The sequence below is a fragment of the Kryptolebias marmoratus genome, linkage group LG15 (genome assembly GCF_001649575.2).
Source record: "Kryptolebias marmoratus isolate JLee-2015 linkage group LG15, ASM164957v2, whole genome shotgun sequence".
Taxonomy (NCBI): Eukaryota; Metazoa; Chordata; class Actinopteri; order Cyprinodontiformes; family Rivulidae; genus Kryptolebias; species Kryptolebias marmoratus.
This window is the reverse complement of record NC_051444.1, coordinates 25441689-25460525: the sequence shown is the minus strand read 5'-3', so window position 1 is coordinate 25460525 and position 18837 is coordinate 25441689. Positions and strand designations below refer to the sequence as shown.

The window sequence follows — 18837 nt, the reverse complement described above, 5'->3', positions numbered from 1 at the left end:
AGTAAAATAGGCTGTAAATATACAATTATTGTTTATTTTTTTAAAAGACTTATTCTTATGATTTCCATAGTAGCTAGGGTAAAAAATACTGTTTTGTCACTTTCCCATATAAGTTGCTGTGAAGATTTCGCTAGATCAAACCAGTTAATATTTGACATCACACCACATTCAACATGTGTGCTGTTCTGAAACAAATGCAAACAACTGTCAAATCCCTCCGAACATGTTGAAAAACAAAAACGTGCTGTTCAAACTCACTCTCAAAGTATAAATGTGCATATTTACAATATCTGCAATTCCACAATTTGACTCCATTGTGCATAAAACCACGTTGGCATCACAACAGACAGAAATAGACAATAATCTAATTAAATGTCTTTCAGACACACTGTAGGAACGTTTTACATATAAAGCCTGGTGTCCTGGTGTCCTAAAACACGGACACATTCAAGGTCTCTATATCGTATTGTTATTTATTAACAAAGCAAAATTGGCTTACTTATCACCAATGGTCTAATCATATCCCCTTACTAAACAATTAAGGAAGATTTAGTGTCAGACATCCCCTGACATGCATGCAATTAATATTCCCTGCTGTCTGCCTTGTTTATACAACAGTTGGTAAACATGACTGACTTTTGTTGCAGATGCTCTATGGTGGTCATGCTCTGTTAGAGGAATATATTAATTTACTGACAGGCCTTGGGCAGCCCTTCTTATTAAAACTATTTATTTGTCCCCTTCTAATGGCATAATTAATCCAACCTGAAATTGGAAACACAACCTAAATCACCACCTGCCTAAAATCTGCATGACGGCAAATAAAGTCCTTTTATGTTCAGTAGCTGCTTGTTTCTGAGGCTGCTGCCTTGTACTCTACAAATATCTCACTTTGATCTTACAATCAGAGAGACTCAAGGGTGTGCTCACATACAGATAGTGTCTGTGCACACGCTGTGTAGGTTTTGTTTATTGGTCAAGCTGAAAGCAATGATGGTAGATTAATGTTGACTTGATTTTTTATATACAGATATCAGATATTCACATAATGTTTACATGGCAATAACATTCTAAAGCTCAAATTAAGCTCCTAACAATGCTTAGATAATGTTGTCTGTCTTTTTTTTCTTTATTTGTCTTATTGTGAAGGTAAACCAGGCGAATCAGAGTACCTGCTGTACCAACATATCTCTGCTCCCGTTGCTTTTCCACATCCAGCTCAATTAATCTGCTCAGAAAACACAGCAAATATTATATAAGATACATGATCATATTCATGTAAACACAGTTGATAATTAGGATAATTATGATTTTGCTTGCTAACAGATAAAAACCTTGAAAAACAGTTTAATATTTAATTGCTCTCATAATTCTGTGCACTAAATTACATAGATTTACCATAAAAAATGTGAATCCAAAAAGCAATAGATAGCAAATAGTACCTGGGTGGAACTTAAGATGTTACAAAAGCAGATATTGAGACTGTCTTGAGCCAAACTAACACAACATTTGGACGAAATAAATTACATGTGTTACTTAAATAAATATGCATACAGCTACTTTAAATTGTCAGGTTTTTTTTAAATGTCTTAAAAATTAAGTATTTAACAAAAAATGAAACGTCTAAGCGAGAGAGGCAGCATTTCTCTCAGTCTAATTTTTTTTTTTGTAACCTAAAAAACATCCAGCCTTGCCAAAACGATTGTAGACACTGTCTCTGTGTTTATTATTATTATTGAATATGTGTATAGTTGTCATTTGAAATGAGTGATCGATGTAGCTCAGATGTGGCTGTGGGTGGTGATTAAAATAACAGCTCTGGTACTGGAGAGGCCTCCAAAGGCTGTAAGCCCAAGGGAATCCTTTAATTTGTCCTTGTCTAAACTGCTCTCTATCTTGTGCAAATTGTCCAAAAATAGCAGCTTTTATGTCAGGGAGGGGAAAACATCAGGTTACTGAACCTGCTGACGCACACACAAACACACACAGACGTTTACACGTTTACTGTGGCTAATTGCGAAGCAGAATGTGGTGGATATCTTCAATGTCACTGTATATTTCATCAATTTATTACTAATATTTCTTTTCTCAACATCCAGGGAAATAATGCCCCGATTCCAGGCGCTTCCAAGCAGCGTTTAATAACAATAAAGCACGAGGAAGGACACAGGAAATAAAGATGAACACAGCTATAAGTTTAGCATTGTAACCAACCAACAGCAAGCCGGCTGTCCTTGAATGCTGAGATTAATGTATGCAAAAGGACATTATCAGCAATTTCAAACTGAGCAGAAATTTGGAATAGACTCAATATCGACAGTGCACTATGGTTTTCTTTTGTTTGTTTTATTAGTTTTGCTTTTATTGTAGTGATAAAAGAGTAATATGTGTATAAATCAAACACATATTACCACACTGTTTAACATACTGCTTGTTCTTCATGTCACTAAATTAGTAATGTCCTCCCAAGTCATGAACTTTACATAGATCAGGCACCAATCATACAGCAGAACCTATTTTAAAACTTAAACATTTTCAGATGGATTTAACCTAATTTACTGTAGGCCAGTACCACACTCACCCTCTCTGCCTTCAAGGCTGCATTGATGCTTGCAGACACACAGGAGAACAAAAGACGGACATTTGAGCAATTGGTTGTTTATTTTTAGGAATTAAATTATTGTTGTCTTCTCCTGTTAGAAGTTAACACCCATGTGGAGCTTGCATCCCTTTCTTCAGTTAATGAGATGTTTGTGACAACATGGTGCACAGTTTTGGTCTTATTAAGAAATCTCCAACATGTACTTAAATTAGAAAATAACTGGGTATTTGTCATTTCTTAGACAAGAATCTTTTTTTTTTTTTCTTTTTTTTACATCAATCTTTAGGAAGTTTTACTTTATCCTTGAATCAGCTTGATGTGATGTACTTGCAATCTGCCCAGGGTGTACCCCACCTCTCGTGTAGTGACTGATGGGAATAGGCACCAGCTCCCTGTGACCCGGAAAGGAAAAGCGAGTATAGAACATGGATAGCTGAATGAGGTTTATGGTGATTCATTATAGCCCCCCCAAAAAAGGATGTTCTATGAGTTGGAAATCTGAAAATGCAAAAATGCAAAATGTTTCATATGCTGTGTGCTTTTTTATGGCTTAACAATTGACATTTTCTTCAACTCTACAAGCTCAAATCTTCCACATCCACCATGTTACCTACAAGCCTAAACTACTCCCTTATTCTTTTTGTCATATCTTACACCAAGGGTGGGCAATCCTGGTCCTTGAGTGCCACTATCCTGCATCTTTTCCTTGTTTCTCTGCTCTAACACACCTGATTTGAATCAACAGGTGATTACCAGGTTTCTGCAGAACATGAAGAGGTAATTTAACCACTGAATCAGGTGTGTTGGGCAGAGGAACAGGTAACACATGGAGGATAGTGGCCCTCGAGGACCAGGGTTGCCCACCTCTGTCTTACACGTTTGTTTTGAGATAGAAACACTTTATTCTTTAGTGCTAATCATTTTAAGTATCACACTAAGTAACCTCATTCATTGGTGCATACTCTATTATATAAATAAGTTTAAGAGTTTTTTTTTTTTTTTGTAATTTACACTCATAAAAAACCACTGATTTCAATTTATATATAACTATAGTTTTGGTTTTATATGAAGCTGCATTATTTGTTTTCAATAGGTTTACCGATGGAATGTGGTGGAGAATATTGGAAGTGCATTTTGCAAGTATTTATAAGTTCTCAACAGATGAGTCGCTGCAGATTTCAAAAAGGAAGCTTTGGCTAGCTTTACTGAGACATAACTTGTATGTTGGCTATTGTATTCTGTGGTATTTTCTTTGGCCTCAGCAGTTCTATTTCTTACTACAGGGTCAGCCTCATATAACTCGAAAACCTACTGCAACTTCAAAGCGGAGGAAATATTTATCTACTGTAATCCGCTCTCATAAATGACACCGTCTCCTCAGTCCAGGGAGTTTGATGAGTTTTATCAAGACGGCATGGGACTCATTTCATTCGGCAGATGTCTAATAAAAATATTCTGTCATCACACTCTGCTGGATGGTCAGGTGCCTGGTTGTGCCATTTCAGATTAGAAGCAGTTTTTTTTTTTTTTTTTTTTTTTGTCAAGCTTGGTTGACATTATCCTCACTGACATTACCCTCATCAGTGTCTCAGTGAAATACTTTGCTAGAATACTGAACTCTTTAGTGAACATGATCACATCGTGCAGCTGTTACCATTTGTTTGCTGTAATGAACAACTTGCAGTGAATAGGGAAGGCAAAAGACTAAGAACCTTGTGATATACATGTTTCTGTGTCAGTGATGCTCAAATTATGGGTCCTATTTATTTCATAGATACCCAAGGGCCTATTCCATTGGGTAATGAATAATACTATAGACTGGGAGGATTCTCTCACCCTATCTTCCCTTGTTGCTTGAACCTGTAATAAATTTCCCGCCAATGCCATATGGTAGCAAGTCAAGTGTGGGATTCAGTATGCTGTGTTATTTATTTATTTCCCAGGTGTTGCTTTTCTATTAGTGATTTATGTGTTATTGTGTATGATCTGCTGCAAGGATCTATGACATGGGGTGTGCAGGGGTTTTGGAAGAAAGCCCAGGGTGAAACTAAACCATGGATTTAAAATAATGTGGCAACACCATACAGTAGGCTTCACCTGTGAGCTTATTAGATTTCTATTTTTCTTAGCAAAATATGGGTGATCAACAAGATTCCAACTAACAAAAAAAAGCTGTTTTATATAAACCTTTTTTCAAAAATATATGATGCATATACAGCCCGTACATTTAGTCAGAGAGCAATGTGGGAAAAAAAAAAGCCAGTCGTTTCAGCTAGTTTTAAGCAGTACAAAGAAGAAATAATTTAACAATTTAGTAAATTTTTGTTCAAGGTTACCAGTAAAAAGGTATAAAGAAAATGAATTAGGTTTTCAACTTCAGGCCCTAAAAATTAAAAGATCCAGTTTTTCTTCTCTCTGTGTGTCTGAACTTTCTTTCAAACAGATTGACTTTTTTTCTTGGTTCAAAAACCATGAAAGGAAGTCTGGTTGACTTCTGTTCAAGCACTTAAGATTACTTAAGAATGGCTGAAAATCTTTACCGACATCCGTTATGTGTGCTTTCACCCTAAACTCACTTGCTCTGCATTCAGTCCTTGTAGTGGGTATAATGAGCTTGCATTTAAAATGAAAATCAAAACCTGTATTACGGATTATGAAAACATTTAATGAGATCCTGTGCTTTGGTAAAAGCTTACTGGTTATTGGCAGAATTACATTTTTGCCCCACACTGGGTGGACTACTGTTAAACAAACATTTACTAACACAACTGAATTAAGACAATAGAATCCCCTATATTTACATTTTGTCATTTAACAAATGCTTTTATTTAAAGAAACTCCTTTTCTTTTAATGTGTGCATGGACTCTGTAGAGAATTTTTACTTTACCCTTTAGAAATTATTTTTCAAATCCAGTTTAAAACAGATTTCACATATACAGTGCCAATGCAGAGTGCATTTTCTCAGTTATTGGCATTCATTTAATAGTAAAATCTCTTCCCCTCTCAACAGACAAAGCTACGATGGTCTGGAAAAGAAGCTAAAAGAAGTCTTCAGTGAACGAAGCAGCATCTTGCATCAGCTCTCCAAGACATCAAAGGAACTGGACAGCATAAAAGGCAACCTACAGGTTGGAAACTTACAGTTTCTATTTATAATTCAGCAGCACTAGTTTATTTAAATATTTATTTATTTATTTTAGTCCAGAGATTTTAGTAAAAGGTATTATTTGAGTTAACTAAATCTTACTATGTCTGAATAAGGCCTATAAACCAACAGGAGATTATTAAAAATTGATGTGGATTTTTTTTTTCTTCTTTCTTTCTTTCTTTCAGTTTGGTTAGCCTTTCTGTTGTTACGAAAGTGATAAGTCACTATAAGTGCAGCTCCTTAATAATAAATATACAGTGCTTGGGTTAAGAAATTTAGCCTGAGAATCCTTTCAAGAAAAAAAAATATTCAAAAATGATTGTCTCAATACGGTTCTTTACTTTTGCTTTTGTAAGTCTTTCAGTGGAATTCGTACACACTCCACTTTAAACAGACACAGTTTGTTAGAAGTGAGTGTATTTTAAACCTGCAATCAATGGTTTAAAACATTTTGTGTTGTTAGGTTTTACTTCTTCTGTTTGTTTTATTTTTGCTTAAAGAATCTTCTTTTTGGAGTTTGATTTGCTCGGCTAACATCTTTCATTTTACCATATATTTCTTTACCTTGTCCGTATTATGTCTTAAGATAGAATTGTCACTACTAGTTTTCATTTTCTGATTTCCTCACCTGCATCCAATTGCCCAATCAACCCTACTAGTAAAAACTCTCCTCGTTTTTCTTTGCTCTGTCTGTGTTCCTTCTATGCATGATTTCCAGTTTGTTTCATCTTTAGTTTGGGGATGCCCTGCTGTGGCAGTGCTTTTCATTTGTTGTAAAGGGTTCTGTCATGTGGCTGCCTCCTGCTGCTTGCTTCTGTGTTTTGGCCCTCCTTTCACATTGGATTGTAAGGTGTTATCATTAGTAGCCCAATTTCTGCATGGGAACATGATGACAGCCCGAAAACAGAGGGGTAGGTAAACCATGAAGCAACATTTCCTGCTTGGCAAGTTTTGTTTCTAAAAGTTAGATTTTTCAGTATTACAAAGGTGGATCTCTTTGAGTGTGGCTCAATCACCATGGCCAGAACTTTGAGTTTTGCATATGAGTTTCAGAATAAGAAATAGCTGAAAAACTTGCTTGGAAATGACTACACTTATTAGCCAGATTCCCTGCTGTTGACCACTAAGAGGCTGAGGATAAACTGCTGTAAGAAATAGCACAAAAGTAAAATGTGAATTGTACAACATGACACCTTTAGAACCATATCAAGTTGATGATGCACAAACGGCTTTTTGTGTTTTTCACATTTTGTCTGGATTCACAGAGGTGTTCATAAAACCAGTAATTTTAGATTTTATTTGTATGTACTTTTGTACATCAAAGACTATTTCATATTTGATTTGATTGATTAAGTGATTTAGACAATATGGTACAGTGTCAAAGCTAAATACACCTCCTTATTATAGAGTTGAGTCCCAACATAAACAGCATTCCTATTGGATTCTTTATTTTCCACACTTTCCATGAATAGGCTTCAACCTGTTGTCCTTCATCCTGTGACCTTCTCCCTGACAGCGCTTACTGTATATACAAAGAGAAAGAGTAAGAGAGAGAAAGAAAAATATTTTTAAAACAGTTATTTCAGCTACATTGGGGGAAACATTTTGGAAATTAGAATTAGGATACACGCAGAAAATAACCAAAACATTATCTCAGTTTCATAGGAATACTGCTATAGACAAATTGCAGTCATGGGCATCTTATCAAGTAATGTTGTTTAATGTTGAGTACATAATAATGTGAGAATCTTGTTTAGCATAGTTATTGCAATGTTGGATTCTTCACTTCACTTCCCACTAATCACTTTAGGTCAACCTCATTTAAGTTCTGGGCAAAACCAAGAAGTGAACAGAAACTCAATTATACATTCAGATTTTGTTTTCTTGTCACAATAGTCTATGCAATAGTGTTCTTACAAAACATGCAATGCACTCAGATGATTAGATCATGTGTGCCAGATGCTCCTGGATTTAAATTTGCTCTTTTATATTTGTAATTTAGATGAGAGTTTTATCAGTGCACGTTGTTGATGTCTTAGGGCTTCAGGCGGAAAATGTGGTCCTCTAGACTTGTCATAAAAACAACAACAAAAAATACATTTCTACCTCGGTAAAGTTGTGCATTTTTCATAGATGTGTCTGTAAAAACTTGTGAAGTCTGGCCACCATCATCCATGAGACAGGCTTTAATGTCTGTTTACTCCAGGCTAGTTAGGCTGGCATTTGTTTCTGCCCTGGGTCCTGAGCCAGAGTGTTGGGTAGAGCAAAGGTAAAGTTAAATCTAAAATAGCATGGGGAACAGATTCATTCTCCAGGGGCAAAGTGTCATCTCCATGAAGATTATTAACTTTTAAAAGAAAATCTAGTCAACAGGAAACACATACCATGTTTCAGGAAAATATGATGGAGCAAGTACTTTTAAATTTAACAGATACCCACTAGATTTAAAAAATAAATAAATAAATAATAAGTAAATTGTGAGATTCCACATGCCCAGTATCTGAAAATTTAGCAATTTTTTCTGTTGGGTAAGGTTGATTAGCTCTGGTGGCTATTTTNTTTATTTATATACTTTTAGTGGGTCTCTGTTCTTGAAGGGAACCACAAAAAAAACACACACAAAAAAAGAAAAAAAAAAGTGACTCCAAAATTTATTCAGTTGTACAGTAGATGAACATCTTTAATCTGTTCACTGTTTCATGAGAGAACTTATAACACAAAGACAGATAGACTTTACTCCAATAGTTACTGGCAAAGTTTAAAGGTAGATCTTGTAAAACCATAGCACTCAAAGTATAAATTGTGGATGACTTTAGCGATCACAACAAATTTTAGCATAAATTTATACTATAACTGTTATAACCATTTTTATGTTAACTAAAATTGCTTTGCTGTGACAGCCATCCTGATTTGGGTTGACTTCAAAAGTTAAACATTGTAGATGAACATCCAATGTTTACTTTCTCTGAGTGTAAGTAAATTTCCTCCATTGTTTTAATTTTAGTGTTGTTGTTTATTTGTTTGTTATTTTGCTAACAAACAAATGTGTGCATATACACAGGCTTGGGAAAAGCATTTTAATCTTTTTGTCATTTGTGGTGGGCAAAAACATTGAATTCATTCATTATGTATATATAACCCAGGAATGTCACAAATTTTGGGCAGTTCTTCAAAAGAATATTTAATCTATTTCAAAACATGTTTGTTTAATGTTTAATTAAAACTGTGCATCTACAGTACATATCCCTTCAAAAGATGCCTTAAGGCATCTGTGAAACATCAACAGAAAAGCATCTAGTATAAATGGGCAAACTTTGTTTTACAAGTAAAGATTTCAAGTACATTTAGTGCTGTTTAAAACAATAATACAAGTTCAAGTTGAGCTCAGATTTTACAAGAAATAACAAGATCAACAAGAATTAGCTACTTGAGAGTCAGCCTCAGCTTTCTTTTTGTTGTTTCTTCTTAGAAATCACAGAGATGGAAACACAAAGCTGCTCATAGACCCATTATATTTACGTTGTTGATTCAGGGAAATATTCTCTCTGTGGACTAGTTGAAGCCACATTTTCTAAATCATTCTAAACATTTGTCATATTAAGACATTTATGTATTCAACCACCCCAATTGCAAAAATCCAGAAACATCTTGCTGGCAGCTTGTGAACTTTGATCATCATTATTATTGTGGAACATAAAATCCACTGAAGTAAAATACTTACACAATATAAATTCAAAAATACTACTGTATGCCTTTATATTTACCCATGACATTTCTCGTTTAACTCATAACTAAACAAAGTTGTGAGTTGTGTGCCAATAAAGTTTTATTCTTTAAAACCATTTTTCTCTGCTGAGTAGATAAAAAAAAACGTTCAACCAATATAAGATTGTTACAGTTGCAACGTACACCTATAGGCCATTACAATAAAACACTCTACTTAGTATGGTGCAGGCGCCACTTGTACCACCTAAACAGATTTAACTTGTCAAGTCACAAACTCCACAAGAGCTTTTAAAGGTGCTGTCATCTCAGGTCTCTGAAAGATAGCAGCAAATCCTTCAAATCCTGTAAGTTTTGAGATAGGGCTTTTTTATCAGCCATTTTTTTCCCAGCAAATTTCACAGAAGATGGATTAGATCAAGATCTGTTGACTCTTAAAGCTAAATAAAAATCTTGAACTTTTTGTGATGTTCATGGACCATTTCTATATGTCTTGTGGTGTTGAAGGACATGTTTACTTGCTGAAAACAAAGTATATGTGATCCATGACAATACTTAGGTTGGAGGAAAATATTGAGGCAACATCCATCTGAATATAGGCATTCTCCCTCTTTATGACAACTAAGCCTTACTTGTAAAAACGAATGGGAGCAAATGACAGCAACAGGTTGTAAGAAGAAAAATCTACTGTCATCCCAGACAGCATCTAGCAAAGGCAAAGAAACATTCAAATAGTTGGCACAGATACATTGGGATCCGGGGAGTTTAGGGTGCAGGGAAATGTCCAAGGCAGTTTGTAGTTATAGCGTTTCTGTCCATGCCACTATTTAAGTTTGCATGTGGTAGAATGTGGGCTTTGTCTTCAAAGTGTTTGTACTGAACGTGCAACTCAACAATTTTCCAGTGAAAAATCACACTGTAATGAAAGTAGAAAACATAAAAAACACTGATTTATTGGCTTCAATGTTGGGAAATATCTATGATCCACTGTCACCAGCATCTGTTTGTTTCTTTTTTTTCCTCAGATTTTATCCTCAAGACAGACTTACATAAAACAAATTTAGTGGTTCTGGAGGTTTTCTCCTCCCTGGTGCCAGAAAGAAATGGGCACTACTCTATATGGAAATGTGTTAATTGCCACAGACTTCACTTTAAAGTATGGTTTAAGGGACAAACAAACTCTCCCTTTGAGTCCAGATTTTCTCTACAAGTGTGCACATTTCTTTTTTTTTTTTTTCTCATAACAAACAAAAGTATCTCAGAGGGCTTGTGGGGCAATCAAATATATCACTAATTCCTAATTACCCATCAGGAATCTGCTTAAGCACCAGCAAAACCCAATCTGTGCGTCTGCATGTATTCTCATTAGGACATTCATCAACAGATTGTTAAAAGCAATATAATTTAGAAAGAGTGGATTAACAACATTTCACATCTGCTGCTCATTATTTCAACACTCTCAATTATTTTATCAGTTTGATGCTTTTATTTTGTGTTCTAACATTTTGCATCTTTAGTCAAAACTGAAAACCATGAACATATCATCAAACATCTAATATATTATTTGGGTTGCTGTGTTGGTTTTTTTCCCTGTTTCTTGCTTTAAAGTGAAGTTCATGTAAGGTTTTGTCCTATGTAAAACTGTCTTTGCTAAAATAGAAAAAAAATAATAACAAAAAAAAATGTATTTTCTTTTCTTACAGTCACTGAAAAACGATGAGTCAGTGGCCAAGAAGGATGTGCAGAGGATTCTGGAGCTCAGCCATAAACAGAGGTAAAGTGGGGCATCATGCATGAGTAAGAGTTGACAACAGAGCCACTCTTCCCATAAATCTCATAAAAATGTTGATTAGGACCTTGAAACCATTTGTAATGTAATGTAATAATAATCAAATTTCAATAGCAGAGTAATAAAAGAGGCAGTTATTAAAACTGTTATGAGATCAGGAACCCTTCCAGAGCGTTTAAAGTAAATCCTAACAAAAAAAAAAAAAAGGTCTTAAAGTTTCAATAATGTTTTTACATTATTATGACTTGACTGAGCTGTTTGAATGAATGTAATACTACATTTCAAGCTGAATTTTGAATTAGTCCTAAAATTTACTGGTAGCTGTTTGCAGATTTTGGGTGTACAAAAATAGTAGCTTATATTCAAAAAGCTATTAAGGATCATTCCACTTTGTTTATCTAACTTGTTGAGATTTGCTTGCCACTTTAACTTATGGTTCCTAAAGGTAGTTTTTCACTGGGCTGCAACTGTTGGAGACTAGCTGGAGATTCAAACTTGACTCAATATTTCAAGAAAATAAGCAATTGTTTTTCTTGCAATCTCACTGAATTTGACTGTTTGCGTTTGTGTTTTGGGGAATTGAATATTAAAAATTATAGCTTATTTTTGCGTGCACTCCTTGCAAAACTGTAATCTAGATGTGCACATTATTTTGTTGCCCACCATCACCCACTTTGTACTCGCCTTGGTCAATTTGTACCCACCTTGGCAGCCGCACCCAATATACAATCTAGTGAACACTTTTGAAATAAAAAAGGAAGATTCAGAACAGTTTTAAAAAAAAAAAAATTATATCATCTGCATGTTTTTTTTAGACCTGGACAAGTTTTCTGTCAGAGGAAAGCTCCTATGCTGGTGTCAAAATACACCACTTACACTCTTACACAGGAAATCGAGAGCCTCAGCAAATGTTGTAATATGTTCTGGAAACTCCCATTTGAATGCTGTTAGCTAACTAGTTGATTCTGTTAGCCAACTAGTTTCCATCAGTCACACCCCAGTGACGTACTACCTTCAACAGGATAAAACTGCCTTAGATAAATAGAAATTGGAAACTTAGGACATTTGCAAATTTGAATGTGGGCATGTTAATGAATGAATGCATGTCAAAAGTAAAACACAGATTTTGCAGGTGAAAAATCTAAACTGTTTTATTATTTGTAAAAAACAAAATAATACATTTATGTTTGGTTCCAAAACTTAATGCAGAAATCTGTTGGAGAAATGTGCTTATCAAATACTTTTTGCTGTCAAAGCTTATTGTGCTCAGCATTGTCTAGTGTGTTTGGGGCAATAGAGAAAAAAAGGCAGGTGGACAATTCATAAATCAATTATAAATCTCCCTTACATGTTGGAAAGTAATGAGCCTGTCTTCGTTTTGTTAAAGCACATAAACCATCTGCGATTTAGTGGTTTTTTGGGGAGTTTTCTTTTTTTTTTTTTTTTTTTTTTTTTTAGCAGGCTGAAAAAGAGAATTTATCTAAAGTGCTTTGCCAGTCAGAATTCCCTGATTAATGATGTGTGTAATGAGTCTGTTCATGATTAGGACTCNTTTTTTTTTTTTTCTCATAACAAACAAAAGTATCTCAGAGGGCTTGTGGGGCAATCAAATATATCACTAATTCCTAATTACCCATCAGGAATCTGCTTAAGCACCAGCAAAACCCAATCTGTGCGTCTGCATGTATTCTCATTAGGACATTCATCAACAGATTGTTAAAAGCAATATAATTTAGAAAGAGTGGATTAACAACATTTCACATCTGCTGCTCATTATTTCAACACTCTCAATTATTTTATCAGTTTGATGCTTTTATTTTGTGTTCTAACATTTTGCATCTTTAGTCAAAACTGAAAACCATGAACATATCATCAAACATCTAATATATTATTTGGGTTGCTGTGTTGGTTTTTTTCCCTGTTTCTTGCTTTAAAGTGAAGTTCATGTAAGGTTTTGTCCTATGTAAAACTGTCTTTGCTAAAATAGAAAAAAAATAATAACAAAAAAAAATGTATTTTCTTTTCTTACAGTCACTGAAAAACGATGAGTCAGTGGCCAAGAAGGATGTGCAGAGGATTCTGGAGCTCAGCCATAAACAGAGGTAAAGTGGGGCATCATGCATGAGTAAGAGTTGACAACAGAGCCACTCTTCCCATAAATCTCATAAAAATGTTGATTAGGACCTTGAAACCATTTGTAATGTAATGTAATAATAATCAAATTTCAATAGCAGAGTAATAAAAGAGGCAGTTATTAAAACTGTTATGAGATCAGGAACCCTTCCAGAGCGTTTAAAGTAAATCCTAACAAAAAAAAAAAAAAGGTCTTAAAGTTTCAATAATGTTTTTACATTATTATGACTTGACTGAGCTGTTTGAATGAATGTAATACTACATTTCAAGCTGAATTTTGAATTAGTCCTAAAATTTACTGGTAGCTGTTTGCAGATTTTGGGTGTACAAAAATAGTAGCTTATATTCAAAAAGCTATTAAGGATCATTCCACTTTGTTTATCTAACTTGTTGAGATTTGCTTGCCACTTTAACTTATGGTTCCTAAAGGTAGTTTTTCACTGGGCTGCAACTGTTGGAGACTAGCTGGAGATTCAAACTTGACTCAATATTTCAAGAAAATAAGCAATTGTTTTTCTTGCAATCTCACTGAATTTGACTGTTTGCGTTTGTGTTTTGGGGAATTGAATATTAAAAATTATAGCTTATTTTTGCGTGCACTCCTTGCAAAACTGTAATCTAGATGTGCACATTATTTTGTTGCCCACCATCACCCACTTTGTACTCGCCTTGGTCAATTTGTACCCACCTTGGCAGCCGCACCCAATATACAATCTAGTGAACACTTTTGAAATAAAAAAGGAAGATTCAGAACAGTTTTAAAAAAAAAAAAATTATATCATCTGCATGTTTTTTTTAGACCTGGACAAGTTTTCTGTCAGAGGAAAGCTCCTATGCTGGTGTCAAAATACACCACTTACACTCTTACACAGGAAATCGAGAGCCTCAGCAAATGTTGTAATATGTTCTGGAAACTCCCATTTGAATGCTGTTAGCTAACTAGTTGATTCTGTTAGCCAACTAGTTTCCATCAGTCACACCCCAGTGACGTACTACCTTCAACAGGATAAAACTGCCTTAGATAAATAGAAATTGGAAACTTAGGACATTTGCAAATTTGAATGTGGGCATGTTAATGAATGAATGCATGTCAAAAGTAAAACACAGATTTTGCAGGTGAAAAATCTAAACTGTTTTATTATTTGTAAAAAACAAAATAATACATTTATGTTTGGTTCCAAAACTTAATGCAGAAATCTGTTGGAGAAATGTGCTTATCAAATACTTTTTGCTGTCAAAGCTTATTGTGCTCAGCATTGTCTAGTGTGTTTGGGGCAATAGAGAAAAAAAGGCAGGTGGACAATTCATAAATCAATTATAAATCTCCCTTACATGTTGGAAAGTAATGAGCCTGTCTTCGTTTTGTTAAAGCACATAAACCATCTGCGATTTAGTGGTTTTTTGGGGAGTTTTTTTTTTTTTTTTTTTTTTTTTTTTTTGCTAGCAGGCTGAAAAAGAGAATTTATCTAAAGTGCTTTGCCAGTCAGAATTCCCTGATTAATGATGTGTGTAATGAGTCTGTTCATGATTAGGACTCATTTGTAGCCTCACATGCTCTCTGAAATGTCAGCCTGATTGAAGTCCAGCCTCTCGTGTGCAGTATCTTGATAGCCAATCAATAGTCTATCACAAGTCTGTGGCAGCTCTCACATGCCATCAAGCTAAAAAGCATAAAGCAGCAGCCTGGCTCAGTGTTGCTTACCTAGCATTTTGCGAAGCATAGTTTTTTTCAGGGTGTTATTAATCCACCTTTGGAATCCACAGCTGCCAAGAGCAATTACTAGCTGACTCCATCATGGTGGATGCAGACAGGTGATTCATTGCAAGTCATTTATTTTTGACAACTCTTAACAGAGATTTGATTGCTTTCTGAAAATAATTTTGCAGCAAACTGCAATGCAACAGAGATGTTTACCAACAGAAAAGACACATAGAGCTAAAAGGTTTCATTTTAAGGTTTTAACAATTAGCTCAAATATGATTAAACTTACTGTGGGGGAAAAAGGTGTCTATGTGCTGAATGCTCACTACTGCAGGCTGTCAAGATGTCTCCTTGTTGTGCCTTTTCTGACAGTTTGAACGGTGTTGATCTTGTTTGTGCGGCAAAATGTTTCCATGTCTTGGATGCAGTAGTTGGGATTATAACTGGGAAAAAAAAATGGGATGGTTGGCTGGTTGCTGTAAAGGAAAACGTTTCCAAGGCTGAACCTAAGAAAGCAGATGAGACCACTGGCAAATAAAATATGATATGTGGCTGTGGAGCAGTGAGACCCTTACCACGATGAGTGCTGCTGTACTGTCGCTTCATTGCACCACCGCCTGACTGTAGCTTGTGACTTATACTTTTAAATTTCCAGCCATGCTTAAAAATAGTAAACAGAGTCTTGTTTAGAATTTAACTTGGCTGCCTTAGGTGATATGATTTCTACAAGCATTTTTGAAAGCATTGACCCACATCACTAGCATACCTAATTCATAATTTATTGTGCACTGCTGTTATCCCTGCACAGTAGCATCAAACAGTACGGAAATAGCCACAGCCTTCCAATGCACAACATTTACCATTCGTGTTAAAAGAATAATGAATGCAGAACCAGTCTTCATACAGGTTTCCGAATCTTACATAAACTTGACTGACCTACTCAAGGTGGAACTTTACAAAATTTTCATACATGCCCACATTAAGTTAGCCAAACATGTAGCAGTTTTTTTAAAACTTTACTGAAAATGTTTAACTACTCATTAAAGGTAAGTTGTTCAGGACAAGAAGAACCAAACATTTCTGAATATTTGAACTGTAGTAAAGAAATTATTAAAACTGATGTTTTGTTTTTAATATACCAGGGAATAATTCATTTTAAATGAATAAATACAGAATAAGAGCATTCAAAGTGGAGCAGTTTTGAGGTGCATAGGTTTAAACTGGGTATATATTGATGTGTATATATATATGTATATATATATATATATATATTTTTTTTTTTTCTCAAGAGAAAAAAGTGGTTCTGTAATGTGAAACTTTCTTTGCACAAATCACTTTGTCTCCCAAAAGCAGTGTACTTAAGAAAAGGCATTCTGTGGTAGAGCTGTAAAGGCCGTTGAGAGTGTGAGAAGGATGTGCTAACAGGGTGTTTCTCACTTCCCCACCACTTGACAGAGAGGAGATGAAGTCCCTCCAGGCAGCCCTGCAGAAGCAGCTGGATGAGGCAAATGAGAGAGCTGAAAAGCAGCAGGCCACGGTAAGACAAAGCTGACCTCACCATCAGCACTGGGTCTCTGCTAACCAGCCTCGTCACCTGTCATACAGGCCTCTTTAGTGATCCACGCTCATTACACAGCAGCTGGCTCTTGCATCCATCTCTCAACGCTTGATTGAAACCATCTGAAACAGCAAGAGAAACCCTCATGCCACCTATTCTTGATTTGGTCACAAGTCTACGACCCTTCTGGTTTATTACAAATAAAACAATATAAAGCCGCAGAGAGTTGTCATAAAGCTGGAAGAAGTAAAGGTTAACTCTAAAAAAGTGCACATTATTTCTCACTAGTAAATGTAACCTTATATACAAAAAGGTGTTGCAAATTTTTCTGCTTGTAGTTTTGTTCTTTTTTCCTTCTTTCCTGAAGCACTTGTGTTTGTGGGCAGTAATTTCTAGAACCACAGAGACCTATACGTTTATTTTATATTATTTTTTTAAAAATTAAAAAAAATATGAAAATAGCCTTAACAAGTCTGGTAATTAAATTAATACTAAATCCTGCTTGCCCAAAAGATTTTTATAGCTGCAAAACCCTAAGAGCATTACAAATGAAAATGTCTGAAAAACGTTCTAAAATAGGGAAGAATATTATTCTCACTTGAGCTATTATGTCTTGTAATTAACTCATAAGATTGGTAAAATAGCCTTCTTAGTTTCAGTTAATGGTTTAATATGGACTTGATTTTTTAAGAGAGATAAGTTAGGATATGTTTTATCTTATTTAATTGTTCCACAAAACTTCTGGCTGCACTGCTTTCCTCACAGTCCTCAAGATTCATTCTCACTTACCTTTTGTATTACTATAATTATTGTCATAAAAACATGTTGTAAATTTAATTATTTTATTGTGTGAACTTTATGAAGACAAGTAGTGGCGGATGCAAGTGCAAACAGATATAAACTTAATAAATAAAACTTTAAAAAGTTCCAGTTTGTGTGTTTAAACACATTTGAATGGTTAGTCCGTTACATCACATTATTGAGTGTGCTGTCAATGGATATGTTTTATCTTATTTAACTGTTCCACAAAACTAACCGTATACCACTCCAGGGAGGCCACTCAAACCTTTGTGTGTGTGTGTTTTTGTTTTGGTTGGAGTTGCTGCTTGAGCAACAGCAACATTTTGTATGGTTGTAAATCACCCCTTTAATATCTTGTGGGGTAATTAGTGCCGTGACATCCTGTCCATTACCCACCCGGCCATCATGTGGCTCATTAAGGTTCTTGTCACCTGTGGGTTTTTTAATCTCTCAGCCATCATTTAAGGAGTCTGAGTCACAACAAAGATGTAAAATCTAGTAACTCAGCCTGCACTGGCTGTGACCTCCTGGTGGAAAATTATATTATTTATTTATTCCGTTATCATTATTATTATCACTCCGTTTAACTTTAGTGCTTGCATATCTTGCTCCACAAGAAATCAAAATTATAGCTATTTTCTGCTGTGTTTTAGGCTGAATCGCTGCACTTGCAAATACACTCTCAAGTGTAAATATATTGTTTAGGAATATTTGTTATGACACACACAGGAAAAAAACAACAACCAAACAAACAAAACAAAACAAAACAAAACAAAAAACCATTGTATTATTTGATTTGGTATATTCCAATGTATTAGGTTTGGTATTATTGCTGCTCATTCCTAACAAACTCTAATATATATATGCTGCATGCTAAAGTCTGTTTCAGGCTGGATAAGTACTTTTTCGGATGACATGTCCCATATACTGTCATACTGACTTTGTGTCTGTTTATGTAAAAAAAAGAATCAACAACAATTGATAGTATGTTGACTTCTTCAATGAGTATCACATTTTGTATTCGAAGGTATAGATGTAGGGTAACACAAATAAATGGAATTTGTCCTTACTGTTGAAAAATTAGTGAAATTCATCACTTAGATGCAGGTGGATCTTATAGTGTCAACCCATGAGTCTGGCTTTTTGTGTTGTTCTTTATGTTTTAAGTCTTCCCTGTGGGTCTTGGACTACTAGCAGAATTGTGTTGCATAAAAAAAGAACCACTCCGTTTATGGCAAGCTATTCTATCCTTAAGGTGAAACAGTTTTATTTGAAGATTCCTCCCAGTTGGTGAGGACTGAGGTAGCATTTTATAATAAAACTGAAACTTTTTTTGAGAATAAAAGAGAAAAAAGAAACACAAAGACTTTTTTTTCTACT

The 18837-nt window shown here is 35.0% G+C and overlaps 1 protein-coding gene across 2 annotated transcripts in view; it reads left to right on the top strand.

The window, feature by feature from the left end:
• luzp2 (leucine zipper protein 2) overlaps positions 1 to 18837 on the top strand; it is a 187411-nt gene that overhangs the window by 81890 nt on the left and 86684 nt on the right. For both annotated transcript variants that reach the window (XM_017414305.3, XM_017414304.3), the window contains exons 2-4: positions 5614 to 5731; positions 11178 to 11248; positions 16554 to 16635. In XM_017414305.3, coding sequence (XP_017269794.1) covers positions 5614 to 5731; positions 11178 to 11248; positions 16554 to 16635 — 271 coding nt within the window. The remainder of the gene's footprint in view (positions 1 to 5613; positions 5732 to 11177; positions 11249 to 16553; positions 16636 to 18837) is intronic.